Below are 27,135 nucleotides of genomic sequence, written 5' to 3'. Positions count from 1 at the left end.
TAGTTTGCTTTAAAGTACTAATTAGATTATTTTGGTGCACGTAAAACTCTTAATTAACTGCATTATTTGTGTATTAGAAAACAAAACAAAACGGGAGCCTTCTGATTGGTTGTCAGACCAGTAAGCCCCTCCCTCTTGATCCATGTAAACAAACCCACACTGGGCATGCGTCACCGCCGTAATGGAGGACCGTCTTTTCTACCCGGACTTCACGTCTCTCTTTCTACACCGCTAACTCGCGGCTTCCGAGGCCGAGCGACACGTCCGCGTTGCTTTGCACGTAAGTAATTTAGGACGCTTTCGCGTGAGCTTTTCGCACGGAAAAGTCTGAGCAAAAGCAAGTTTTGCAGCGTAGAGAGAAGGCAAGCAACAAGCTGTTTGCTAGTTGTGCTAACTTGCTAAGCGAGGGCAGCTGTCAGTTTTCAGTGCGCTCACACTGCTACTCTTCTTCCCCTGTAAAATTTCCACTTTTCGTACGCGGACGAGTTGTTATCCCACACTTTGTATTGCTTCAAGTAGTCTAGGTGTCTTTTGACTTCCGAGTTGATTTTTATTCCCACAACGCGAAGCGCGCTGTCCTCATCCGTTAGCATGTTTAGCTAGCAAAATATTTTGCTGAGGAGCTTTGCTGTCACTGGGCCACAGTGGGTGACAGACACGCCCTTCAGCCAATCGGAGGCCGGCATGAGTATAACTGGTTCGCTCAAGTAGGCGGGCTGGTTTGCGATTGGACGGTTTGGTTGCAATATACTGTAGTGGCTTTTTAGCGACACCAAGTTTACGTTTACTCACTTCATCATATTTCAGCATTCTAATTAGCCTTCTAGGCACTTCTGTCCATAACAGTAACCACTTTCTGTTTTAAAAAATAAGATTTAAAAAATGATTGGTTTACGACGGAACTGACGCTTTGAGGTTACGAACGGCACACTGAACTACGTTTTTGAACAGCCTCTCATTTGACAAATGCCATTGCTGTTTTTATAGCATAATCATAAACTCTTTCAGTTGTACTTGTCTTAATTCTTCATTCATGTTGAAATGTGTAAAAAAATAAAAATAAAAAATATTGGCGGATATAATATTTACATGTCTCTGCCTTATTTACAACGCTAATAGCCCTCTATAACGTCAAAGATGCAAGTTTAAATTTCTCCCAGTCTACGCTTGTAATGCAAAACACTCATCTTAAATCGTCATTCCTCATTGTAATGAATGGAAATACCATTAATCCCTTCCAGCATCCCCCCCAAAAAAACAAAACAAAACAAAAAAAAATTGTAATGTGTCTTTAATATGAAAAGTTCTACTCTGCATATTGTACTAATAAATAAAAATAAATAAGTGGTAGATTGGAGTGCACATACATAACGCTTTAACTACATCTATGGTGCCCAAAGCGCTTTACAAAGCCTAAAAAAAAAAACTGATAGTAATGACATCATTAGATATATGGTAAAGAAAACAATTTTTTTTGCTGCAACTTTTGCTAGCACATCAAAGCAAAAAAATACATTAAAAAGTCGTCAGCCAATCGACAGCCTTGTGTTTGGAAAAACTCACAAATGGTGTATTTTCCAGCTTCCAGCAGAAAGAAGACGTCCCACGATGAGTGGCGACTCGGCCCCCCAGAGTGCGGCCTGCAGGATCATGACGTTCACGCCATCTGCGGAGGACTTCCGAGACTTCTGCCGCTACGTGGCCTATATGGAGTCTCAGGGAGCGCACCGAGCCGGGATGGCCAAGGTACGCTGAGCAACAAAGCCTCCGCCTGGCGAAGGTCCTACTGACATGTTTCCCGATGCAGGTGATCCCTCCCAAAGGCTGGAGGCCACGGAAGACGTACGACGACATGGACGAGCTGGTCATTCCCGCTCCCATCCAGCAGGTGGTGACGGGCCAGTCGGGCCTCTTCACGCAGTACAACATCCAGAAGAAACCCATGACCGTGCAAGAGTTCCGCAAGACCTCCAACATGGACAAGTAGGTTAAACTTTCACATACTAGAGTAGAGAGTGGAGTAGCTGGTAATATGTACTATTTATACAGACGTGTATAAAATAGATACTTAATGTATTAATACAGAAGTGATTGGAAACAATTGCAGTACAAAACAACATTGCACTTGGATATACATGATGGTGTAAGGTTTTCCATTTTCCAGGTTCTGTCATCCGCGTTATGTGGACTTTGACGAGCTGGAGCGCAAGTTCTGGAAGAATCTGACGTTCAATCCGCCGCTCTACGGAGCCGACGTCAGCGGGAGTCTCTACGACCCGGTGAGTAGCCAGGGATCGGACCGCGGACCGGGTCACGGACTTGCTGAGCAATTTTTGGGTTGGCAGGACGTGAGCGAGTGGAACATCGGCAGCCTCAACACCATCTTGGACACGGTGGAGAACGAGAGCGGCGTGAAGATTAAAGGAGTCAACACGCCTTATCTTTACTTCGGCATGTGGAAGGCCGCCTTTGCCTGGCACACAGAGGACATGGACCTATACAGCATCAACTACTTGCACTTTGGAGAGCCCAAGTCCTGGTATGCTCACTCGCTCCCCTGTATTTTTTTTTTTTTGGAAAATTCAGCCCCTGGCACCAGTTCGACTTAGGAACATGCAGTTTGATAGACATGAGCAGACTTAGTTAAAAAAAAATGTTAAAAAAAAACATACCTGAAAAGCATTTTAGGGTTATGTAGGCAATTTCCATATGTCCTTCCATGATGAACTAAAGATTTATTTTGGAAATGTATCCCCCAGGGCAGGTTTGACTTGGCTACATGAAATTTTGGTAGACATGTCTGAGCGGTTAAAAAAATGGATGGATGGATGACTATTATGAGTAGTCTCACCATCTCATTCCCCAAAATACAGAAAAAAAACTTCCACTTTGGTATAGAGATATCTACCCTTAGTCCCTTTCCCACGTATCCAGAAAGGAGAATTCGAGTAACAATTATTATTTTTTTACAGTAATATGTAAATTAATATTGTGTTTGTGCAATCAAGCAGAAAAGTCCAGCCATTTTATCCATGTGGGGGCGGCCATTTTGTTCATTGCTGACTGAAAATAACATCACTGTGCCGAAGGGCTCAGCTTGCCACTGTGATGACATTTTCAGTCGACAGCAAAGCAAAATGCAACGGCTACAGACGGCAAAGTTACTGTCAAATTTAAACCATGTTTAATAATGAGCTATATATTAGACATCTTTGGTTCCAGGTACGCCGTCCCGCCGGAACATGGGAGGAGATTGGAGCGTCTTGCCAAGGGTACGTATTTTCTCTTCGTCTTTTTGTTGAAGAGGAAGGTGTTACCGTGACGTGTTTGCGTTTAGGTTTCTTTCCCGGCAACGCTCAAAGCTGCGAGGCCTTTTTGCGCCACAAGATGACCTTGATCTCGCCGTCCATCTTAAAGAAGTACGGAATTCCCTTTGAAAAGGTGACGCTTGCTTTCACTTTACAGTCGACATGCAACATGAAACCAAAACGATGGGATTCCCTCCGGTATGTTCCGTTGCTCAACTAGTTTGGTAACACTCGGCGTGAATCGTGCAGGTGACGCAGGAAGCGGGGCAGTTTATTGTCACCTTCCCGTTCAGCTATCACGCCGGATTCAACCACGGCTTCAACTGCGCCGAGTCCACCAACTTTGCCACGCAGCGCTGGATTGACTATGGCAAGCAAGCCACTCTGGTATGCCAGCTTTCACACAAAATTTGAAAAAATTATTACATTTTTATTTTATTGGCAAACATGAGTAATTAAAAAAAGTGTGTTTTTTTAAAAATATTTTTTACTTGATTTCAAATAAAGCAATACTTGTTTTTGTTTTTTTAATATGGGAATTGTTTTTTATTTAACTAAGATTTTAATGACTTTTTTACATTAGAAAATGTTGAAATAAAATACAATTTAAAATGTCCTTTGAACTTAGAACATATTATATTCAAATAAATAAATGTAATAATAAAAGTAAGTTTGAATATTCATCAAATTTCAATTAACTTAAAATTTAAAGATTTTTTAAAATTTATTTACCTGCCTTTTTAAATTAAAAATGAGAAATGTAAAAAAAAATAATAATAATTTTAACTAAGATCTAAAAAGTAATCAAATTTCAATTTAATGATTTTTCATTTTAATAATTTTTAAATAAATGTTTAAAAAATAGTTACACAAATTAACAAAACAAAAATAAAATATTTTTTTTAATTTGAAAATGCTATTTATTTTGTTCAACGTAAAAAGTAAATAAGAACAATTAGTTTATTTTTCAAATAGAATAATTTCACATCATTTAATTTGATAATTTTCAAAAATTGTGGAATGTTGAGAAAATTGCGCTAACACTGATTTATTTGATATTGCGTTGATACAATACACTCACTAATCAAACAAATGATTAGTGGATATATTATATGAATGCAGTCGATTGACTCGTGATTCAAGTGTTGTACTGGTCTTCCCGTCACATTTCTGACTTCCTGTCTGACCGCCCCTGCCACTTGTCAGTGTTCGTGCCGTCAGGACATGGTGAAGATCTCAATGGACGTGTTTGTGCGCAAGTTCCAGCCAGAGCGTTACAAGCTTTGGAAAGCTGGCAAGGACAACGCTCCCATTGACCACGCCAAGCCCACGCCAGAGGCCGCCATCTTCCTCAAGGAAAGCACGCCCCCCGATGAGGATGACGCGGGCGAGCACGACCGCCCGGCCGCCAGGTAAGCTCGTACGTGGACGGGTGGCGTCCGGCGACGTCTTGACGGACGTCTCCGCGCCTCAGCCCTAAAGCTCAGACAGCCGCCAAGCGACCGCTCGACGCTGGTGACGACATCAAAGGCGAGTTGGCCCAAGAGGAGGCGGAGCCAAAGAGGGCCAAGATGGAGTCTTCCGTCCGAGTCGAGCCAGACACGCACGGTAATGCTTGAATGAATATTGAAAAAAAATCTACTTAAAATGTTCTTTTTTTTTGTTTTTTTTTTTCAGATATACAAAATAGATTAAATAAATTTAAATTTTGCTCATTTAATTTTTTGGGGGGTTGTTTTTTTCTGGGTTTGTTGGTTATATTTGTGACTTTTGTTTTTTGTGTTGTGACGAATTGTATTTCTCTTGGCTAGATAGGCTTTGGTCAAGACTGTTGGTCAGATTCTTTGTTATTTTTGTGTGTCTCTTGTTTTTTGATGGAAAAAAAAGAAAAGAAATCGTTTTTTTTAATGTTGTGGGTTTAATGTAGCTTATACATTGGTATTTTAATTTGTGGATAAATATGAGTTGCCATTGCGAATGGAACATCTTGTTTGTAATGTATGAAAAAGGTTTTGACCCAATTAAAAATGAGTTTAAAATAAAATAAAATAAATAATAATTTTCCAATTCGATAAAATTAACTTAAAACCATTTTTTTTTACATCAAAAAGTTATTTGATTACATTTTTTATACATACTTTCAGAAAATATTTGTTTTGTATGTTACAAACAATTATGAAATTAAACTTAAATCATTTATTTTTAGATAAAAAAAATAAGATTGCTTTTATCAATCTAATAATTTTTCACATTTACAAAACATAAGTAATTTCGTTGGAAAATTGTTGATAAAAAGCAAAACAAAAACAGGTATTTGATTAGGGATGTTACTTTATTCCCCAGACCAAACTGTCAAATTGGAGTCCAAGCCTCAAAAGAAAGAAGTCAAAGGAGAGGAAAACGAAGCAAAGCCTGACAGACAAGAAAGTCCATCAAGAAAAGAGGAGGATAACGAGGCTAACCCGACCACAAACCACATGCCAGAGCCTGCAGAAGGCCAGGTGGTGGCGCCATGCTCTGTGGAGGCGGGCGGCGAGAACCCTGAGCCGAACGGTGGCGGCGAGGATCCCGAGCCGGGCAGCGTGTCTCCACGCAAAGCTTTCCAGAGGACGCTGAGCCCCGCCGATGTCCTGCACGTGCACAGTTACGCCAAAGGAGACTACGCCGAGGAAGACGCCGTGCCCAAAGACGAAGAAGACGGCAGCGAGGGCAACAAAGACGTCAGCAAAGTGAGTCTTGACAATGTGACCAATACACTCTACTGTATTGTAAAAATCCCTTTTCGCACGCCCCGGCAAAGCCAGACTTCTTCCGACACAGAATGAGATGAACTCAGCACCAAGTATAAAATAGTTGGCAAAAAAGGCTGTCAAATGACACTACCGCTTGTGACCAGCAGGGGCCAGAAGAAGCGCCAGGTGAGGCGGAGCGAAATGATCTGGGTCAGCTGCCAGGGCACCACCCGCTCATCAAGGACGGCCACAGCGATGAAGGTGCGCCCTCCTAAGGACTGCAAACGTTTTGTGCACGGGTTCGAGTCCTCAGATGTGCTCATGTGTGTGTTAGAAGCTCCAGAGGAGGCGTCTCCTGTGGGGGAGGGCGGTCTGGAGGGGGAAGGATGGGCCAAGCCTCTGACCCACCTGTGGCAGAATCGACCCCCCAACATAAAGAAGGAGCGCGAGTACAACCAGAGGGCAGGTTCCAAGCCGCCCTACTGCTCCGTATGCTCGCTCTTCGTCGCATACCAGCAGGTATGACGCAGCCTCAACGTCCACCTCAACCGCAACCTCCTCCTAGCTGTTTTTTATGGAGAGGGGGGGACACATTCACTTTGATACACACACATATATATATATATTTAAATTTAGTAGTATTGATGCTTTATTTTGAAATAAAATGTTGCAATATCAGGAGAATAGTCTTTTTCCAAGGCGTAACATGAGGGATGAGAGTCACATTTTTAAATAGGTTTTCAGATTTTCAAGTTTTTACAGAATAAAAATGAAGTTTTTTTCACACACATTTTTTTGTAGATTAAAATATATTCCAAACATAAAGCAAGACAAAAATTAATAATTCAAGCTAAAAATGGGATTATTTTTGATCGTCAGAATTTGCAAGATAAAAAGTAGTGCTTTTAAAATAAAATGTTTTTTTTCTAAGAGGAAAAAGTAAAATGTCAGATTTTTCTTCAAGAAACAAGCTAATCCAAAATTAAAATACCAATTTTATAAAAATAGCCACGTTATTTTCATTCGACATATTTTTGTGAGGGAAAAAAAATAACAATTTAGTGTTTGTTTGTTTTTTGGGGGGAAGGGTAAAAGTTTAAATATTTGGAGAATAAAGTAGTATTTCTTTCAAGAAAAAAAAATCAAGAAGTCAAGAAAAAGTCGTACTGTAACATTATGAGGGACAAAAGTGCAATTTCAAAGACCAATATTTTTACAAGATAAAATAAAATCAGAAAAACATTTTTTCAGATACAAAAATTACATCATAAGACACATTTTCTTACTATGTATTAAAAAAGATCAGATTTGTTTATTTTTAGATTAAAAATATTTTCAAATAAAAAACAAACCTTTTTTAGATGAATAAACAAGTTTTATGATTTTTATTTTCCTTAAAAAAAATATATCTTAAGATTACCGGAAACAATGTTGGAATTTTACAAGGCTATAATTGTATTTCAAACAAGTTGTGTGTATGTTTTTTTATTTTTATTTAAAAAAAAACAGTCACGGCAAAAAGCTCTAACATTCCTCCCATTTCCAGACAGAGGGTGCGAGCGGCACCAACGCGCCCGTCATGCTGCGGGGTGGGCACATGCGCACCAAGCCGCTGATCCCGGAGACGTGTTTCGCCACCACCACCGAGGAAGACTCTGAGTGCGAGGAGACCCCGGCGACGCCTCGCCTGGAGGAGGACGGGACGAGCCTCCTGGTCAGCTGCTCGCACTGCAGCGTCCGCGTCCACACAAGTCAGTCGCGCCACCACCGTGCCGAACCTTCCGACAGCCGCGCGCTCACCTCTTGCCATGTTGTCCCAACCAGGTTGTTATGGCGTCGATCCTGCCAGCGTCAGCAAGGAGTGGAAGTGTGCCCGCTGCAAAGCCAACGCCATGACAGAGGTTAGGACGTCTGCCGCTGCAGTAAAATAATTTTGTTAATAAATAATAATTCATGTCATATAATACAATTGTAGTATTATAAATAATTGATATCTCAGAAGCAGATAGAAACATAATTCCAAAAACATTTCAGAGCTTACACATTTGGCGTTATTCGTCGTCCATTCTGTTACAAAGCCGTCAAATTGCGGCTTCAGTCGCGTCTCCCACGAATCTGCCTCAGCCATAAATGCTCCTCGAATAAAACTCTAGGACATGCTACGAGGCCCTCGTCACCCTCTCGTGTATATTTTTTGCTTCATCGGCTATGAGACCAAGAATTGGTCAAAACAAAACAAAATGATGTATCCGCTCTCCTGGCTTGAAAAGGAGAAGAGCGTTCATGCACTCCGGGCCTTAATGATAATAAAAAAACAAAAAACAGATGAAAAGTTTTTATTAAAATTTATTATTATTATTATTATTAACTTTTCTTTTTTTTTACGTTCATGAAGAAAAAGGTATTTTAAAAAAAATAAATAAAAGGATAAAAATTGCAAGCTAAAATTGTACATTTTGAATATTAAACTGGCACATTTTTATGAGAAAAGTAAAATAGTATAAAGTAATGTTTTTAGATGGATTTTTTTTTATATAGAAATTGTTATTTTTCAAGATTAGTGTGCCTTTTTTTTTCAAGATTAAGTTTTATACTTTCAGGAAAAAGTTGTCATTTTCCAAGAATAGTATAAAAAGCCCTACTATTCCCCCCCCCCAAGAACTCTCATTTTGAAATATTTTTTTAAGTAGTCATACAGTTGTGAGAATAAAGAATAAAGAATAAAGAATAAAAAAAAAATTTTCAAACGTCTAGTTTTTAATTATTAAAAAAAAAATCTTTTAAGAATAAAGTTGTTGTTTTTTGTTTTGTTTTTTAAAGATTTTGATTCTAAAAGACTGACATATCTTATTTTTTAATTAAAAAAAAAATCCTTAACGGCGACAATAAAGTCATGTTTTTTCCCCTGAGAAAAGCCCAAAAAGTGTGCACACCTCTGACAAACAAAAAGCTTGTTGATTTTTTTAAATTTGTAATTGTTGTTTATCACCAGCATAAAAATATGTAACCGACACACAAAATCTGTGCATAGATCTAGATGGATGCATTTAATTTTTGTGTGTGTGTCTTTCAGAACTGCTGCTTGTGCTGTCTGCGGGGCGGCGCGCTGCAAAAGGCCAACAACAACAAGTAGGTTTGTTTTGTGCTGTTGTCGGTTGTTGAAAAGTTGTCGCATTGCCCCGCGTGCACTTAACACGTTGGGCTCGCTGTGACAGGTGGGTGCACGTCCTGTGCGCGGTGGCCGTGCTGGAAGCTCGCTTCGTCAACATCACGGAGAGAAGTCCCGTGGATCTGAGCGGCATCCCTCTGCAGAGATTCAAACTGGTATAAAGAATACATCATATAGAAACTTAAGTGCCATCAATTATATAAAAATGTGCCTAGAGAATATTTCAGTAGGGCATTTCTATATCGCAGTTGTCTTGAATGGGGATGATCTGGAATGTAACACAATCGAAGGTGGTTAAAAAAAAAATTCACCTGTTTCCAAAATTAGTTAAAAACAAGCTTCAATTGGCCACGCAGAATTTATCTCCCAACACAGCAACAAAAAATGACCCAAATGAGGAGTATTTGGGTGCAAACTAGTGGTGTATACTGTTTGCAGAAGTGTTACTACTGCAAGAAGCGCATGAAGAAAGCGTCGGGCTGCTGCGTGCAGTGCTCGCACGGGCGCTGCCCCACCGCCTACCACCCGACGTGCGCGCAGGCCGCCGGCGTTCTCATGCAGCCCGACGACTGGCCCTTTGTCGTGCACGTCACCTGCTGTCGGCACAAAGGACCTGCGCACATCCAGGTAAACTCTCACGCAGCGTCTTTTTGACTTAAGTCTGCCATGGATGTCATAATATGAGAATAAAGTAGTATTATTAATTTATTTATTTTTAGAAAAGTTGTGCATTCATTAGGTGGGGAAAAAAAGTGTGACTTTATTTTCCCAAGTTAAGTCATTATGTGTGTATAAGATGGTTTAAAAAAACAAAAACAAAAAAAACTTAAGATTAAAAACAGTTTTTTGTATAAATGTTCACAAACAAAGTTGTACTATAAAAATAGAATATTTTTCCTAGAAGAAAAAAAGCTGTTCATTCTTGGGGGTCGAGGCGTATATTTTCAAGAAATGTTTTTATTTTGACATTTTTATCTTTTCTAGATAGTCATATACAAATAAAGCCATTTTTAAGAAGTTGTATTTTTTTCAATAAAGTTGATTTTTCTCAATTAAAATGTATATTCGTAGGAATAATCAAAATTGTCCACATTAAAAATCAGTATATGTGGAATGTAAAATTGATTTTTTTGGGAAATTTCTTTTTTAAGAAAATAATTTCTGCTGATAATAAAGTAGTCATATTATGAAAATAAAGTTGAATTTTTGTAGTTTAAGTATAGTATTTTTCAAGATAAAAGCTTTGTGTAGTTTCTAGAAACAGGGTATATTTTTTTTAATTTTCATATTTTTCCTAGATAAAAGAAGGGAATATTAAAAAATAAAGTATTAGTATAAAAGTTTAATATTTTCAAGTAAAAGATGTCTACTTTCAAAATTTGTTGTATTTTTTTTTAGTTTTAGTTTTGTTCTGTGTATTCTTGATAGTAGTCATGTTTTTCAGAAGAAAAAAAAAAGTGTTTGTGTTTGTGTCAGCGCAACAAGGCGGCCATGCAGGAGCTGACGGTGGGCCAGAAAGTGATCTGCAAGCACAAGAACGGCCGCTACTACCAATGCGACGTGGTGCAACTGTCCAAGGAAACCTTCTACCAGGTCAACTTTGACGACGGCTCTTTCAGCGACAACCTCTTCCCTGAGGACATTGTGGTGGGTTCTCCTTTTTCATGCATTTTGCTGCAAAAGCGTCAAAACACACTCGTCCCGTCTGACCCGGCAGGGCCGAGACTGCGCCCAGCTGGGCCCGCCCCCCCAGGGTGAAGTGGTGCAGGTGCGCTGGACGGACGGCCTGGTGTATGGCGCCAAGTTTGTGGCGTGCCGCGTGGTCCAGATGTACCTGGTAGGAAACAATACGCCTTTACAGCTTCGACCAACGAGCCGCTGACAACCACAGTAGGGCCAACTCCGTTTTGCACATTTCACAGGAGAGGAATGGAAAGTTTTAAGGCTGCAATCAAATCACAGTTTGGCATTTTGCAAACGAATTATCTTTGTGTTATTTTCTCCGATTTTTCTTTGGAAAGCGTTTATCATCGCTTTTGCCAATGTTGCTGCCCAAACCAGGAACTGAATCATCATCAAATTGTGCATATTCAGCACTGTCGATTTGAAATAAGGTCCTGAAGCCGGCGTGTGCGGGTGCGTGCAGGTGGAGTTTGAGGACGGCTCGCAGCTGACGGCCAAGCGAGACGACGTCTACTCGCTGGATGAGGAGCTGCCCAAGAGGGTCAAGTCCAGGCTGGTGAGTGTCTACAAGATGGCGGCACGCTGTTTTGTTTAACATTCTTATTTGAAAGAAGAGCGAAAACAGGAAGTAGGCCTATTTCAAGTTCAGCCTAGTTTTTGCTGAAGATGATCTAGAATGTCAAATCCTTTTCAGTCCTGCTTTTTACGCCTACAGAAAGCAATGGCTCAATTTATAACTGTAAATATAGGCATGATTAATCATGTATATTGTCAGATGATAAGTTGACTGAATTTTCAAATTGTAAATTGCGACCGGGTGGAGGTTCGCCCATTTTGTAATATGACCTTTCATCTTTGTGCGCAGTCCAAAGCGTCGGACATGCGCTTCGACGGCATCTTCGAGGGGAAGGAGATCATCCGGGAGTCCAAGAGGCAGCGGGTCATCAACTCCCGTTACCGCGGCGATTACATCGAACCCGTCATCTACAGAGCCATCATGGAGTAGCCCACCAGGTAGAGGGGGGGTGACTGCCGACCGCCCTCACCGCCAGGACCACTCGGGACTCTTTTTTTTTTTTCATGACTTTTTCTATTCTTCCCAAACGGAGGTAAGGGCAGTATTTTTCATTCGCCCCAAAAGAAAGCAACAACACCTAAGAAAAATGGCGGCAAAGTGTTTCATTTCATTGACCTCACGTTTAAGTGCAGGAATACGTCTTCACTTCACGCCATTCAACGCCTATGACATCATCAACGTGCAGGCGCCCCACACATGACTTGGGAACAAATCATTTTATTCATATCACATGCGCACAAAATGCTCAATTGTGGGTTTGATACCATTCCCTTGACCGGCTTGGATGTCTGGGTGAACAAATGGAGCACACCTTTGCGAGAAACTGCATTACGGTGATTCTCTATTGAAAAAGGTGCACTCCATTTGCTTACCTGATGGTCTGGCAATCATACAGTGCCGCCTTGACTCATGAGTTAGATGTGGCCGCAAATGAACATTTTGTGCACACGTTTTGTCTATATTGTGGCCACGATTTAATTTATTTTTTCCTCCTCCCAATGTCATGTCCGGGGGTCTGTATACACCAGTTCACATCTGACTGCATTCACACAAACACACACATTTGTACTTTTCATATTTTTTTCTTCCTTTTTTTAACCTCAACTTGGTGCTTTTCAATGCCTTTTATACACACAAAAACATAAAACAGTCATGTTTTGTTCATTAGCATGTTAGCTTTGCCGCCTGCCTAGCTTGTCACTGCTACATTAAAACCAGAAAATTATATACAATAGTTTTATGCAATGTTATACATATATGTACATATTTATGTACATATACATATAATATACACACACATATACATAGAGAAAACATGCCATTCAGTGCTCCACTGGGAGCGAGGCAACATAATAAATATGCTAAGCTACGCTAACATAACTTGACGTGTCATTCCACCGAATGGGCGTTTGTTTTTCTGAAGATGTCACTATTTTTTCTACCCCAGAGAGAGAGAGAAACATTTTTAAATAGATTACACTTTTTAACGTCTTCCCTTCAACTTTGTAATTTAAGTCTAAAGCGCTTTTAATTTTTAGCAGGGCAGCTTGTGTATTTTGGGCTGAGAGAATATATTCATAAAATGTTTTTAGTTTTTTTTTTTTTTTTTTTTTAAAGAAGTGTCCGTCTTTTGTAAAAGATGTTTGCGTTTTGTGTGTAAATGTCAAAATACACTTCCAGATATTAAAGGATTTTGTAAAAGTTGTTTCAGTAAAGAAGAATATATATATATTTATATATATATGCAAAAAATTAGTAGATTTCGGATCAGATCTTTCTTTTTTTTGTATTGAAAAGAGGATTTTCTCAAATGGTGACTGTACTGAACTGCGGAAAAGCACTAGGCATCTATTAGTGGTAAGGTGTTTATCAAAATGCCCTTTAAGAAATATAAATGTAGTAATATTAACTTCTCTAAGTCTTAGAGTATATTTTGAGCAAAGGCCAATATTTGAGGACTCAAGGGAAAAAAAAGGTAGCCAGAACACCATTTAAAAGAAACTGCCAGCTTTGTCGTACGTGTAAATGACAGCCGATAAAACTGATTTGGGGAAAGAAAGAAAAAAAACATTCTTGTACAAGTAGGAATATTTATTATACGTTTTTCTCATGAAAAATGAGTTCCCCCCCCGCCCCCCAAAAAAAATGCAAATAAGTTGACTCTGCAAGCCAGGTGATCATATGTTTAGGTGTATAATGAGCCAATTCAGAAGTGTGTACGTAACTGGTAGCGCTTTGCATTATTCAATCCCAAACAAGCAGCTCTCAGTTTAAAAAAAAGTTGTTATATACACAAAGCAACGTCCCACAGGGCCTGCGGAAACTTCACTTGACGTCCAGCTTGACTTTGATGTTCATGGCGGCCAGCTCGGCCACAAAGTAGCGAAAGACGTACGGCACGGACACCGCGTCCACCGAGTCGCTCTTGCCGCAGAGCGCGCAGACGGTGCGGCGGTGGCGCGTGGACGACCACGAGGGCGGCGGCCTCTCCAGCAGCGGCGACAGCAAACTGCCGCAGTCCACGCACACCTGCGCCACCGAGCGGTCCGAGCAGTTGAAGAGGCGGTCGTGCAGCAGGAAGGACGAGCCGTGCGCCAGCAGCGCGTCGCGCTCCATCTCGCCGAAGCGGATGCCGCCTTGGATGTTCCTGCCACCGACCGGCTGGTTGGTCACCTTGTCGCGCGCCCCCGTCGTACGCACCTGGCACATCAGACGTCACGGTAAGAAAGTTTTTTTTTTAAAATAAAAATAAAAACATACAGTAATAAGTGCTACCAGTCTTATTTGAAGGTATCAGGTACTTGCGAATGTTGACGATGCCAACCACCGATAAGTCAGGTTAAAAATGAAAAAAATCTAATTAAAAAAACATCAAGCCTATTCCTTGCCAGTACTCACAATTACCTGTAATTGTGTTAACTGAAGTTTTATGTAATGCTCCATCGGTGAGTACTCAAGTGTATACATAATACAGAATAATAGTAGGTATCGAACATCCCTTGTAACAATACAGTGGTGCCTTGAGATTCGAGCCGTCCTTTTGTTTTTTTTTTGCTCTGACTTGAGAGCAGCTCAACTCACTTCAACACCAGCTGCAGTTTGGCAAATAGTGAACAATTACATGTGCATGTAAAACAACTGCAGAGCCTTTGCTAGCTTAAGGCTAACATGATGGGAAACATGATATTAAGGCTAACAAATAGCATCTATGTGGCAATAATTTTTTTTTGCTGATTTAGGAAAATGATTAATATAAATATCACATTTATTTTGCTTAAAAAAAAAAAATCTGAAAATTTGGATTATTAACGTTTTTGTTTACATGTACGAGTATTTTTTATTCAGTTCAGTTTTCTATTCTTCTAATTTCACATTCCCTTTTGTAAAATGGCCGCAACCTGACCTTGAAATAAGGCCTGTTATTGGTAGAGCGGTACTCTCCTATTTCTAATTAAACCACGTTAAGGGAACAAAAATAAGTAATAATTTCATTTGATGCAGCTTCTCAACTGCAAAGAACGGTTGAAGAAATGGTAGTTATTACAAAAACGGCCAGCAGGTGGCAGCAGAGCAAAGGAGATGAACCAGGGCCATGTTGAAAAAAACAAAACAAATTTACTCACAATTCTAAATAGATTTGTGAATAATGACAAAATTTAGCTATATTTTAATGCTAATTGCTGCAAAACGGAAACAGATAGATAGAAATTTTATTTATTTTTCCCAATGAAAGAGACTAATATTTCTGTTGGTAGGTTCCATGTTTTGATTTCAATAGAACACAATATTCTGTGGGCCTGGCAAAATCTGTTTAAATCCAGTAAAACAGATATAAGTAAATAAATGCATTTAAAAAAAACATCTTGATGGGGCCCGTGTATTTACCTGGAACTTGTCGGACACCATGTGCCGGAGCCTCTGGTAGTAAACCACGCCGATGAAGATGTCGGCCTCCAGCTCCAGGCCGCTGGTGCCGCTGTAGAGGCGCTCGGTGCCGTAGTAGTTGTATCCGCCGGCCCGCAGCATCTCGCCAAAGTAGTCGAGCGCCGAGTTGTCCTCGGAGAAGGCGAACGGCGTGGCGTCGTGGCTGAGGCCGTGTAGGGCGCCCGACTTGCCGGCCATGCTCTCGATCAGCATGCCGATGGTCATGCGCGATGGGAAGCCGTGCGGGTTGAACAGGATGTCGGGGCTGAGGCCGCTCTCGCTGAAGGGCATGTCCTCGGCCGGCCACAGGCGGCTCAGGATGCCCTTCTGGCCGTGGCGGCTGGCGAACTTGTCGCCGATGGTGGGGTTGCGCGGCACGCGCAACGTGATGCACACGCGCTTGAAGGAGGCCGAGCCGGTGTCGTTGCCGCAGATCTTGATGTTGTCCACCACGCACGCCTCGTGGCTCCTGCAGGAAGAGCATAGGATTATTTCCTGTCAAAATAACAGCAATTCAAGAAAACTCTCATCAAGACCTTTAAAATGAGACGTGACATGACGGAGTATATAGTGAATTGATTTTTGACTTAAGAGACGATTATTGTTACGTTATACCTATTATTACCATCATACCTACTGAAAAAAAAAAGATAATGAACGCATTCGACAAGCCCTTTAATTTGAGGTATAACTCAATGTGGTTTGATGCAAATTTGGTTTTTGACCTTTCTGGTGACCTTTAACCTTGGCAACCTCCTTCAAGGTAAAAGTCACTTTTAAAAAAAGTGTCTCCCTACTGTCTTAATATCCAACACATCTTAAGTTCATTAGATAAAAAGTGAAACTATTTTTTTATGTTTAACCTTGCATTGATCCAGTTAAGCTATGTGGTGGAACGCACTTGTAGAAGGTGACAAAGGCCTGTCCGGTGTTGAGGTTGATGTAGCTGTAGTACGGGTCGCCGTAGCGTAGCATGGCGCCCACCGGTGGGAGTCCATCGGCGTCCAGTCGCTCGTTGACCTTGGGGTCTCCCGGCTTGGCCCCGAACACCACACCGTCCTGGCCCCGCGCCTTCACGGCCAGATCCACCAGTTCCGTCTTGTAGATGCAGCCGTGAGCGAAGCCGCGTTCCCACGACGACTTGTTGACGATCTGGACAGTGGGGGAGTGGGGGGGTGCACCAGAAACAAAATGGAGGAATTTGTCAATGCCTCGGAATAGGGATAATATCTGCGCCGATATTGGGCATTTTGACGATTATCGTTACAGGCCTTTTTTCCAGAGGTGGCAAATCTAGGTTAGAAAAAGTAAAAACCCTTTAGCCCCAGGTGCTAGCTAGCAAGCTCCCTAGCTTGCTCCCATGGGTAGCATGGTAGCATCAATGGCTAAATCCAAACTGTGGCAGAGTTTTAACTTTCTGGACCTGCCAACTTTTTCCCCAAATCTGACAAACCATAAAAGGTAAAGCTAAACTATTTATTTAAAATTGTCACTGTTAACTTTATAAGAGATGCTGCTGACCCTGGGAACCTTCTGAACCTTTTGTTTTTGTTCGACATTAGAATAAATGGGTATCCAGTTTCTATTTAACTTTTTAAGACTTACTGTGATAACCTTGGAAGCTCCCTGAATTATTATTTTTTTAATTTAAAATGAAGTGTATATAAAATAAAAAAATAATTTAAAAAATCTACACTTTGAAAAATTGTTCAATAAGCATTAATGCTTTAAGACATTAAGTCAAGATTGGCATTTGTATTAAAAAAAAAAAATTGACCAATATTTTTTTTACTTTCGGCCTCTTTGACTACTAATAATCCGCATCGTATCAGTCTTGGGGGGGGGAAGAAAAAGAAGATCGGGCTATCTCCAATTGGAAAGGGTACGCCAAGGGTGCTAAGCTAGGCTAGGCTATGCTAGTCTAAGCTAAGACAGGAGGCCATTCCCGTTCCAGCACTACTGACCATGGCGTCCTCCATGTCGTATCCGGTGTAGGAGATGACGGCCACCACGGCGTTGGTGCCGCTCGGGTAGTTATCCAGCTGGTAGCGGTCGTACATGGACGGCCGCACCAGCGGGCTCTGCGGCGTCTGCAGCCGGTACAGCTTGTTGTCCGAGCGCTCGGTGAAGGCGTGGAGGGGGAAGCCCATCGTCTGCTTACCTGAAGACGCTCGCGCAAGTCAGAAGCGGGAAAGACCAGCGGAACCCGTTGCGGTCACTCACCCATCTGGCACTGGTACATGTTCCTGGGACTCTGGTTGTGGTCCGAGTAGGGTATGAAGCTGGCCACCACGCTGAGCATGCTGTGCGGGAAGAGTTCCTGGTGGCTGCTGACGCCCGCTTGCACTTCCGCTTCCATCACCGCCACGTTGACGTAAAGCTGACACACAAGACGCAAACGTCAGCAAAAAAAGAAAACGACGCTTGCGCTTGGCTTTTTCTTGAGCTTTCCGGTTGGCTACCTGCTCAAAGGTGCCGATGAGCTCCTGCTTTCCGAGTGCCAGGTTGTGCACGGGGCGCACCAAGCGGCACGGCGTGGTGAACAGGAACAGGCCTGGGTACAAGCTGGCTTTGCCCGTCTTGGGGACCAGAACGATTTCGGTCCAGGGAGGAACCTTCTTCTCATGCAAGACCTAAAGTGGCAAATTGACGGTGGATTTACGGAAAGTTGACGGAACCCGAAGGAACCAGACGCTCAGGGGCGGAGCTACGTGGACCACTGGGATTGGCTGTTAACTAGCCAATCGGTACATGAGATAGAAGTAGACTATGAGACACAAAAGTAAAACAAACAAAATGACCTCTCGTGAATTAAACCGCCTGTTAGCTTAATTTCTCAGGAACAGCAATGATGTTCCCGGGTCAATTTGACCCGGGCTATATTTAATGATAAAAAGCGCGTCCCTTTAAACATTGTAAACCACTTTCTTTGCAAATATTTAAAGTCAACAATTTAACAAGTTTCATCATGAAAAACTACTATTTATAGTACTTTAATTTTGAAATGGGTCAATTTGACCCAGGCTATATTTAAACATCGTAAATTTCCACGAGAAGTCAAGCTGGCTACCTTGAACCTGCGCAGCGAATCCACCACCCCGGGGGCCACCCGGGCCTCCACCCAGCCCACCACGGCGCCGTCCAGCACGACGGGGTAGCAGTCGGCAAAGGGAGCGGCGGGGGCGGAGTCTGCGGGGGCCACGCCCAGCGAGCAGAGAAGGGCGGGCAGGGTGACGGTGGGCACGGACGTGGTGACCACCTGGCAGCTGGCCGTCATGTGGTTCATGAGGCCGCAGGGCTCGCCGTCGGGCGTGTGCACGGGGCACAGGAAGCCCCAGGACTCGGGCAGCAGCTTGCGCACCGACGTGGTGCGCATCTTGGCGAAGGCGGCGCCGCGGTGCACGCAGCGGAAGTGCGACAGGTAGCGGATGAAGTTGAGCTTGTCGGCCACCACGCACAGGCCCGACGTCTGCAGCATGCCCAGACCTGACAACATCACATTGACAACACACGCTTGAAACCCAAACTGTGTCACAAAGCCTACCTTAAAACCTTCAACATGGCTTGAAACCATAACTTGAAACTTTATCTCAGTTTGAAACCCTAAACCTATCTTGAAATTCTAACTTGAAATCCTACCAGAGCTTAAAACCTTAATTAGTTTTAATTAAAGGTAAGGGTACCTTTTAATTAAAACCCTACCTTTGTCAAGAAATTCCAATTTGAAACTTAAAACATTTCTTTCTTCTTAATTGAACCCTCAACCTTATCTTTAAACTCTAAGTTGAAACTTACTGTAAATCATGTCTTAAAAACTTAACTGCGTCTTGAAATCTTCATTCAAACCCTAACCATGTCTTCAAACCCCAATTTGAAACCTTAAACACAGCTTGAAACCCTATCTGTGTTTAGAGATTCTAATTTGAAACCTCACTCATGTCTTGAACCCTTTATCTTTGTTTCAAACCCTGACCATATCTAACTTGAAATCCTACCATGGCTCAAAACCTTAATTTGAAATACTTGCCTTTAATTGAAACCCTAACTTTGTCTAGAAGTTCTAATTAGAAACTTAAAACATGTCTTGAAACTTTAATTGAACCCTTAACCCTATCTTTAAACACTAAGTAGAAACCCTAATCCTGTCTTGAAACCCTACTTTAATACCAAATCATGTCTTAAAAACTTAACTACATCTTGAAAACTTCATTTCAAATCCTAACCATGTCTTGAAACCCCAATTTGAAACCTTAAATAAAGCTTGAAACTATCTGTGTCTACAGATTCTAATTTGAAACCTTACTCATGTCTTGAACCCTTCATCTTTGTTTCAAACCCTGACCATATCTTTGAGCTCCAACTTAAAACCCTAACACTCTGTTGAAACCCTAACCTGATCTTGAAACCTTCATCTGAAACCCTAACCCACTTTTAAAACTCGACTTTGAAACCAGAACTTTGTCTTGAAACCCTCAACCTTATTTGGAAAGCTTAACCAAATCTAGAAACTTGAATTTAAAGTCCGATCCCGTCTTCACACCCTAACACTGTGTTGAAAGTCTCTGACAGCATGTCAAGTGCGGAAGGCGGCGCTGACCCGACTTGGAGCTGAGGTTGCCGGTGGCCAACAGGTACTCGAAAGGTTTGGTGAGGTCGCTTCCCAGGTTGAACATCTTGATGAGGTTTTCGGCCGTGCAGCCGCCCTTCAACCGACTGCCTCGCTTCTCAAACGCCAACTTGACTGACACAAGCCACGCCCACATCCGCTCCTGCCGGAATGCATCAAACGGGACGTCATGCATACTCGCACGGGTACGATGCTTTTTGGGCTCAAGGGTCAGTTTTGTTTTGTTTTTTATTAGAATTATTTCATAATAATACGTTTGTATTAATTTATTCATAAAAACAAAAAATTCAAATATATTTATACCTGCAAATTTGTTAGTGTATTTTTTTATTATTATAAGGAACTGGAATTAGACATGTTTTTTTTTTAAGTTAAAAAAAAATCTATGTACATGTAACTGTATTTTTTTTAATACAATATTTTTTAAGTTACTGTATAATTAATCATCATTAACCAATTATTTAAAATATTTTAAAAGTGTACATGCATGTAAAAAAATAGTTACTAAAAAAAAAAGTTCTCATTTATTTTTTAAATGTAACTAGAATAAATTAGGCAATTGTTTTAAAAAGGTAAAAAAAACATCTGTACATTAATGTAAAATACTGTCAAATATTTTAATAAGTTCTTATTTTCTTAATCTATAATTAATTACAATGAACTAAAAGGTCAAAGATATGTTTGCATGTGCAAGTAAATATGTAAATTAGTTTATGATATAATAATTTCATGATAATACATTTTTATTAATTTGTTCATAAATAAACTTTTTTTAAATGTTCAAAAATATTTATATGTGCGAAATTGTTAGTGTAATTTTTTAAAATTATTTATAATAAACTGTAATTAGCTATTTGTTTTTTGAAAGTTTAAAAAACTCTATGTACATGTAACAGTTTGTTTTTTAAAATATTTTTAAGTTACTGTATAATTAATCAGCATTAACCAATTATCAAAAATATTTTTAAAATGTACATGCATGTAGAGTGGTTGCCCAAAAAATAAGTTCTCTTTTTTTCTTTTATTATTATTATTTATTTATTTATTTATTAAATTAGCCAATTGTTTTTAACAAGGGAAACCCATGGAAAATACTGTCAAATATTTTAATAAGTTCTTATTTTCTTAATTTATAATTAATTAGAATTAACTAAAAGGTAAAACAAACGTTTGGATGTGCAAGGAAATATGTAAACTAGTTTACATTATTAATAAATTTGATATTTTTGTCTTAATTAAATAATCACTGTAAAATGGCAAAAAAAAAAAGTTCAAATAGAATATCTAAAAATAGCCCTGACCTTGAGGAACATGAGGTAGAGCTGCCCCGGGGTGAGGACCTCCTGGCAGGCGATGCTGTCCGGGTTCTCCTCCAGGCTCTCCTGCTTGGCAAAGCTGAACAGCTTGCGGCACATCAGGCACAGCAGCCGGAACTTCTCCATGCCCGTCCGCAGGTGGATGCAGATGCACTCGCTGCGGGAACAGGAAGCAGTTAGTAGGCGGGGGGGGGGGCAGACTCGCTGTTGCCGTGGCGACGAGCGGGCGGGCGGGCGTGCGTGCGTACTCCAGCAGGAAGTCGGCGCACTGCCGCTCGGTGTACCACTCGGGCAGGTTGAGTTTGACGCGGAAGCGCCGGCCAAGGTAGTCGAGGACTTTGGGGCGCGACGTGCAGCCCTGCTCGGACGCCAAGCGCAGCATCTCGCACACGCAGCTGCGGTATAACGAGTTCTCCTCCGTGCCTTTGATCAGTTCCGAGAATATCTCCGCGTCGCTCAGGTCCACCAGAGCCTGCAAAGAAAAACTACGGACTTGAAACCTTAACACCTGCAGAAGCCCCAACCCTGGCTTGAAAATGTCATTTCAAAACGCAAATCCAAGCTTGAAGAGCCAAATTTGAAACCCTACCACTTGTTGAAAGTCAAAACCTATCTTGAAACACTGGCATTAAGTTGAAACCCTTAGCCAGGCTTAGTTGAAACCCTAACTTTAGTCAATTGTGACCTAATTTTAAAAACCCTACTTTTAAAGCAAAACTTTAGCTTTAAACTGTAATTTGAAACCTTAGCCCTTGTTTAAAACCTTAACCAAGATTTGAAACCAATCTTAAACCCTAGCTTGAAACCCTACTTTGAAAACTAAGCTTTGTTCCAAACCATAACTGTGGCTTGAAACCCTACTTTTAAACACTTAAAACCGTAACATTGTTTGTAACCCTACTTGGAAAGCCTTAACAAGTCTTGAAACCCTACTTTGATAATGTAATAAAATCCTAACGCTGTTTTTAAATTTTCCCTAATTTAAAATCCCTGCCCTGACTTAAAACCTTAATTTGAAACCCAACCCCTGTTTAGGACTAAAAGCTTGTTGAAACGTTTTGTACGGTACCTTAAGCGCAAAGCCGAGCGGTAAAAAGAAAAGTTCCTTCTGGTAGATGAAATTGAGCATGATGGTTCCGTTGTCCATATAGTGAAGGTTCATGTTCACCGCCGTGTGCTCCTCCTTCACGCAGCGCATGGACATACCTGCCAAGAGACGGCATGAAAACACGCAGGGACAACCCAACAACAAAAGCCCCTTTAACGCTGCCTAGCAAAATTGGCCTTTTGTCTGTAATCGAGCCAATAGCTGGACGGGGGTGTCAAGATTATGTAAATTATCTGATATGATTGGAGACGGTATGAAAACTTGCAGGGATAATGCACCCAAAAAAGCCCCTTTCACACTGTATGACGTGCCAGTGTTTTACTGTTTTCTGGCTTTTATGCACCATTTGATCATGACGATTTGACACAGTTTGAGCAAAACTGTATCAGTGAGTAGGGATTCCTCAGCCTGTGCCTTTCACACAGCATTGATGTATGTGTCCCCTTTCAGGCAGCAGCACAGCATCCCGGTAATCAGAGATTATGTTTGCGTTTAACGGTAACAAATGCCTTTGAAACATCAGCAGGGCAAATGGGTGAACGAGTAGTGTTAAATTTCATCCCACATCTGTCCCGGGTTTTACACAGCCACTGCCGTGCTAACTCCAGCAACTACTTTAGGATCAGGAAAATTTGCGGCAGGACTCAAAACGCCCAATGAGTGTTGGTACCTTTTACGCACTTTTTTAGGGAAGGAAGGTGGCTTTGCCGGGCAGTGTGAAAGGGGCTGAAGAGTGGGGTGTTTACCATACTGCGTGTATCCCTGGCCTCTGCTCTTCCACTTGGGTCGTGATATGACGATAGGGTAGTTTCTCCGGGGCATGATCAGCATTCGGATCACCTTCTCGATGCCGTTCACGATGAAGTAGCCACCCATTTCCTAAACACCACACAGACGGCGTTGAATTATTCAAAACCCCTTCTTTCAAACCCTAACCCTTGCTTGAACCCTTAACCTTTGTTAGAAACACTATGTTGAAACACTATCCTTTGTTTTAAACCCTAACCTTGACATGAAACCCTATTACCCATGTTTGAAACCCTAACTTAGATTTCAAACCTCAATTCAAAACTCTAAACGTAACTTAACCTTAACTTTAATTTGAAACCCTAACAAGGCTTGAAACCTTACTTTGAAACCCTGATTTTTTGGAAGCCAACGGGCACTTGAAACCCTACCTCCGCCTCCTCATGGTGTTGCACGAGCTGCTGTGGCGACATCTCGTGCAGGTTGCACAACTTGGACTTGACCATGATGGGAATTTGCCCAAGCCCCTGCTTGATGATCCCTTTGGGGACGCCGTCCACCGACCAGCTCACGTCCGCCTGGACGCATACAAAATCGCGGTCAAAAGTAGCACCCGACCGATTAATTGGCCGGCCGATATCAATGACTGATATTAGCTCTTAAAACTTGGCAAAAACCAGCTGATTTTTGTCTTGTTGGTTTATGCCAATATTTTTTTCACATTACAACCAGATCATGACATTCAAACATTATGCACCCCCCCCCCCCCAAAAAAACAATTCTGATGATTTTTGCAGAACTTTTTCTTAACAAAAGTTTGATGTTAAGGGACCAAAAAAGTTGGTACATTTCTCAGCTCAGAATTCAAACAAATGCATTTCTCAAAACAATTAGTAAAAATCATGGTTCCCCTGCAGAAGCCTTTTTTTTTTTTTTTTTAATCATTACTCACCACCAACCTGCCCTTGTACGAACACCTCCTGGCGCGACACTCTGCCGGGAAGACCCTCATCTCGCGGCACACGCTGCCCTTGGACACGGCCGGCGGTTGGACGGCGGCCTCCACGAACGCCAGACTGATGCGTTCGCCCTTCAGCATGAACTCCAACGGCGTTGTGGCCTGATGACACGCCCACACTTGCTTCATTAGGTACACTGCAGCTTCACACAGCATTGACACCGACACACGCCATTTGTGTTCATTTACTGCCATGCACATTTACAGTGGATGGAATTGAATTTAAATTTAAAACGTTAACCCTGGCTTGAAACCTTAACTGTCTTAAAAGCTTTGCTTAAATATTTGAATTGAATCCCTGACCCAGGCTTCAAACCCTATTTTGAAACCTTAAGACTGATTTAAAACCCTAATTAGAAACAAGACACACTTCAAATGCCACGTTTTGCTGTGGAAGGATTAACTGCAACTTGAATAAACAAGGCCTTAATTTAAATAAATTAAGATTTTGACTCACATATGTATCTGTATGCACTAACAGCTTTATATCGATGACTGTGTCAATCAAAAGTGAGCATTATCAATATAATTAGAAATGGCTGCTGAGTGCACATCATTTATACACAACTAGTAGACGCTGAATAAGCAAATCTGCGTATAATGTTACTTTTGAGAGACTAGTTAGTTAGTTAGTGATCGTGCGAGTTTGTGGGACCTGCACGACGCGACTGAGTCCTTCGCAGATGGCGTGATCGAAAGAGTCGATGTGCGCTTTGACCAAATCCTGCACAGCGTCACATTGGTTCTCTTTTAGCACGCCGAAGTTTCCGTCCGTCAGGTTCTTCAAACTCGGACTTTTGGCTACATCGCTCCATTTCTCCGAGGCGTCCATGCTTGTTTACCACACGTGCGAGCTCGCCCCGGAAGTGCCGCATACGGAAGGCCAAAGGCTTTTTCGCGATTTGCTAACACGTTTTGAAATCTAAAGGTAATGACTTGTATTAATAATTAAAATCTAAAAATGGAAAGTGACTGTAACAAATAATTACATAATGTACACTAATTAGGACTGGTTATGAATTATAAATGCTTAAATTGCCCTAAATGTTAAATACGTGTTGCGAATATGCAACCGCATTGTTAGTCCCCATGCGGCTGCCGTACAAGTTTCACTGATGGGAGCTGAAAGTTTCCTTCGCTATCCGGATTTTACTCGTAAAACGGTCGTTAGTTAACTAAAATCCTTAAATACGTGACACGTAATAAATGCCTAATTTAAGGAAACAAATCCGGTATATAAACTTTGTCTGAATTTGATCAGGATTAGCTATATCCTTCAGATTACACGCACACTCATTGTGCGTGTAGTTTGTCCAGTTTGAACTGCCGTAGAGCATTTTTACGTCGTGTGTAGTTTTGGTAAACAAATGTAATTAAGTGACACATAGATTTTGAAAGTAAATCACACATATAGCTCGCAAATTTAAAAACAACATTGAATAAAAGGATTGACATTACAACATTTCCACGAGGTTTGCGTCATGATTCAGCCATTTTTAAACACAAGATGGCGGTAACGTACAAAATAAAAAATGAAGAAGACTGGTGACTACTCGTATTTTTTCCAAAAATATATATTTTCGGGTATTTTAACAGCAGAATAGTAGCCTATTTTATGTTGCTTTAATCTCATCGCTGCGTTTTACTTACAAATAATTTTAAATTGAGGATATTCCTGTTTTGGAGTTTTAGTAGGAAAAAGAACAGACTGGATTACATTATTAGCCATTTTTGAAGTTTCTTCTTTTTGTTGCCCCATGATATCGCTTTTTCAAACCATACATTTAGTTTGAAACCCTCACACTGTTTTGAAACCGTAACTTAAAACCCTAACCCTGTCTTGAAAGCCTAATCTGTTTAGAAATGTAACTCAGTTTTCCATTCCTTCCCCTTGTCTGAAAACTTTAGCCAGTTATGAAAACTGAACCTTGGCTCTTGCTGTCAGTGCGTTTAACCTTGCAATAAAGTTGAATGAAAAGTTTTATCACTCCCTAATCAGACATGTAAAAGTTGTATCAGGAGGTGAGGCTTCAGGACTTCAGAAATCTGACAATATTTAGGCCTACTGAAGATTTGGACAGTCAAAAAACAAAAGACTCTAGATGATTAATCGATTGTCAAAATAGTTCCGATTAATTGTTGCACTACTAATCCAGAAACAATTTCTGATGTCATCAAGATGGCGCGTGACGTTATTGCTGCTCTCCACGTTGTCGCCTGTAGCGATTTTAGCGAGCGTGTTGCTTCAAGTTAGCCAGTTGTCAACATTCCACAGAAAGCTCGCCACGATGGTTAATTATATTTAATACAGCAGAAACACGCACACAGCTCTCCTTTTTTCTTTTTCTTCTCCAATCGTAATGTTTTTTTTTTTAATCACCGCACATCTCCCGGGAAACTCCTTCTGCTCAGCGTGTTCCCGCTGCTCACATTCTTCAGACGTGACTCACGCGTGACGTCATCACGCTCGTTTCAGCTTCACGCTCTCTCACCGCTTTACCATTAATATGAAACACGCAAATGTTGAGATTTCAATCAATTATCAATGCTTTATTTTTTACGGCGCATTTTTTTAATTCTCAAAATGACAACTTTTTAAAATGCAGATGAATGCAAGTTTATTAACTATTACTACCTAAATGTTCTCAATTGGACAATTAGTTTTTTGCTGTCTGGAGGTTGTCAAGCACATGCCAAAGCAACAGAGGGCGCTACAACCCCAAACTGTCAGTTCATCCTTGTTCACATTTTTTTTTTCTTGCTCACATTTCTTTATGTAGAACTTTATTTTCAGTAAATATAGTTTCAAGAAATTGCATCAAGTGCTGGAGTGGGTCACATCTGCTTACCCCTCTGTTGCTCTCTAATCCCATCACGAAAGAACAGTTGCGAATCAGAATCCTTGTTTAGTCAACTGAATGTTATT

General features: G+C 41.1%; 2 protein-coding genes across 3 annotated transcripts; one reads left to right on the top strand and one right to left on the bottom strand.

Annotated features, from left to right (window-relative positions):
* The first annotated feature begins 162 nt into the window (after positions 1-162).
* On the top strand, positions 163-13,174 carry kdm4aa (lysine (K)-specific demethylase 4A, genome duplicate a). 2 transcript variants are annotated; one of them, XM_077583926.1, is made up of 22 exons: positions 163-280; positions 1,582-1,746; positions 1,808-1,983; positions 2,165-2,279; positions 2,346-2,539; positions 3,223-3,272; positions 3,338-3,441; positions 3,558-3,695; positions 4,515-4,720; positions 4,783-4,916; positions 5,652-6,037; positions 6,208-6,301; positions 6,375-6,559; positions 7,587-7,791; positions 7,865-7,941; positions 9,114-9,169; positions 9,256-9,364; positions 9,648-9,836; positions 10,686-10,856; positions 10,927-11,046; positions 11,356-11,448; positions 11,758-13,174. In XM_077583926.1, exons 2-22 carry the CDS (start codon positions 1,609-1,611, stop codon positions 11,896-11,898), a joined length of 3,081 nt encoding a protein of 1,026 aa, XP_077440052.1. In that variant the 5' UTR covers positions 163-280; positions 1,582-1,608; the 3' UTR covers positions 11,899-13,174. The 2 variants fall into 2 exon arrangements, with proteins under 2 accessions (XP_077440052.1, XP_077440051.1); XM_077583925.1 differs by having other exon boundaries at positions 6,205-6,301.
* Positions 13,175-13,734: 560 nt separating this feature from the next.
* Positions 13,735-25,108, bottom strand: polr1b (RNA polymerase I subunit B). The gene is made up of 15 exons (XM_077583924.1): positions 24,865-25,108; positions 24,144-24,311; positions 23,623-23,769; positions 23,191-23,323; positions 22,406-22,542; positions 21,585-21,808; positions 21,322-21,493; positions 19,991-20,162; positions 18,464-18,879; positions 17,856-18,026; positions 17,617-17,773; positions 17,358-17,554; positions 16,295-16,545; positions 15,355-15,862; positions 13,735-14,169 (listed from the first exon to the last, which is right to left on the bottom strand). Exons 1-15 carry the CDS (start codon positions 25,039-25,041, stop codon positions 13,795-13,797), a joined length of 3,405 nt encoding a protein of 1,134 aa, XP_077440050.1. The 5' UTR covers positions 25,042-25,108; the 3' UTR covers positions 13,735-13,794.
* Between the last annotated feature and the right edge of the window lie 2,027 nt (positions 25,109-27,135).

This window comes from Vanacampus margaritifer, chromosome 13 (genome assembly GCF_051991255.1).
Source record: "Vanacampus margaritifer isolate UIUO_Vmar chromosome 13, RoL_Vmar_1.0, whole genome shotgun sequence".
NCBI classification, from domain to species: domain Eukaryota; kingdom Metazoa; phylum Chordata; class Actinopteri; order Syngnathiformes; family Syngnathidae; genus Vanacampus; species Vanacampus margaritifer.
This window is presented reverse-complemented; position numbering and strand designations above follow the sequence as displayed.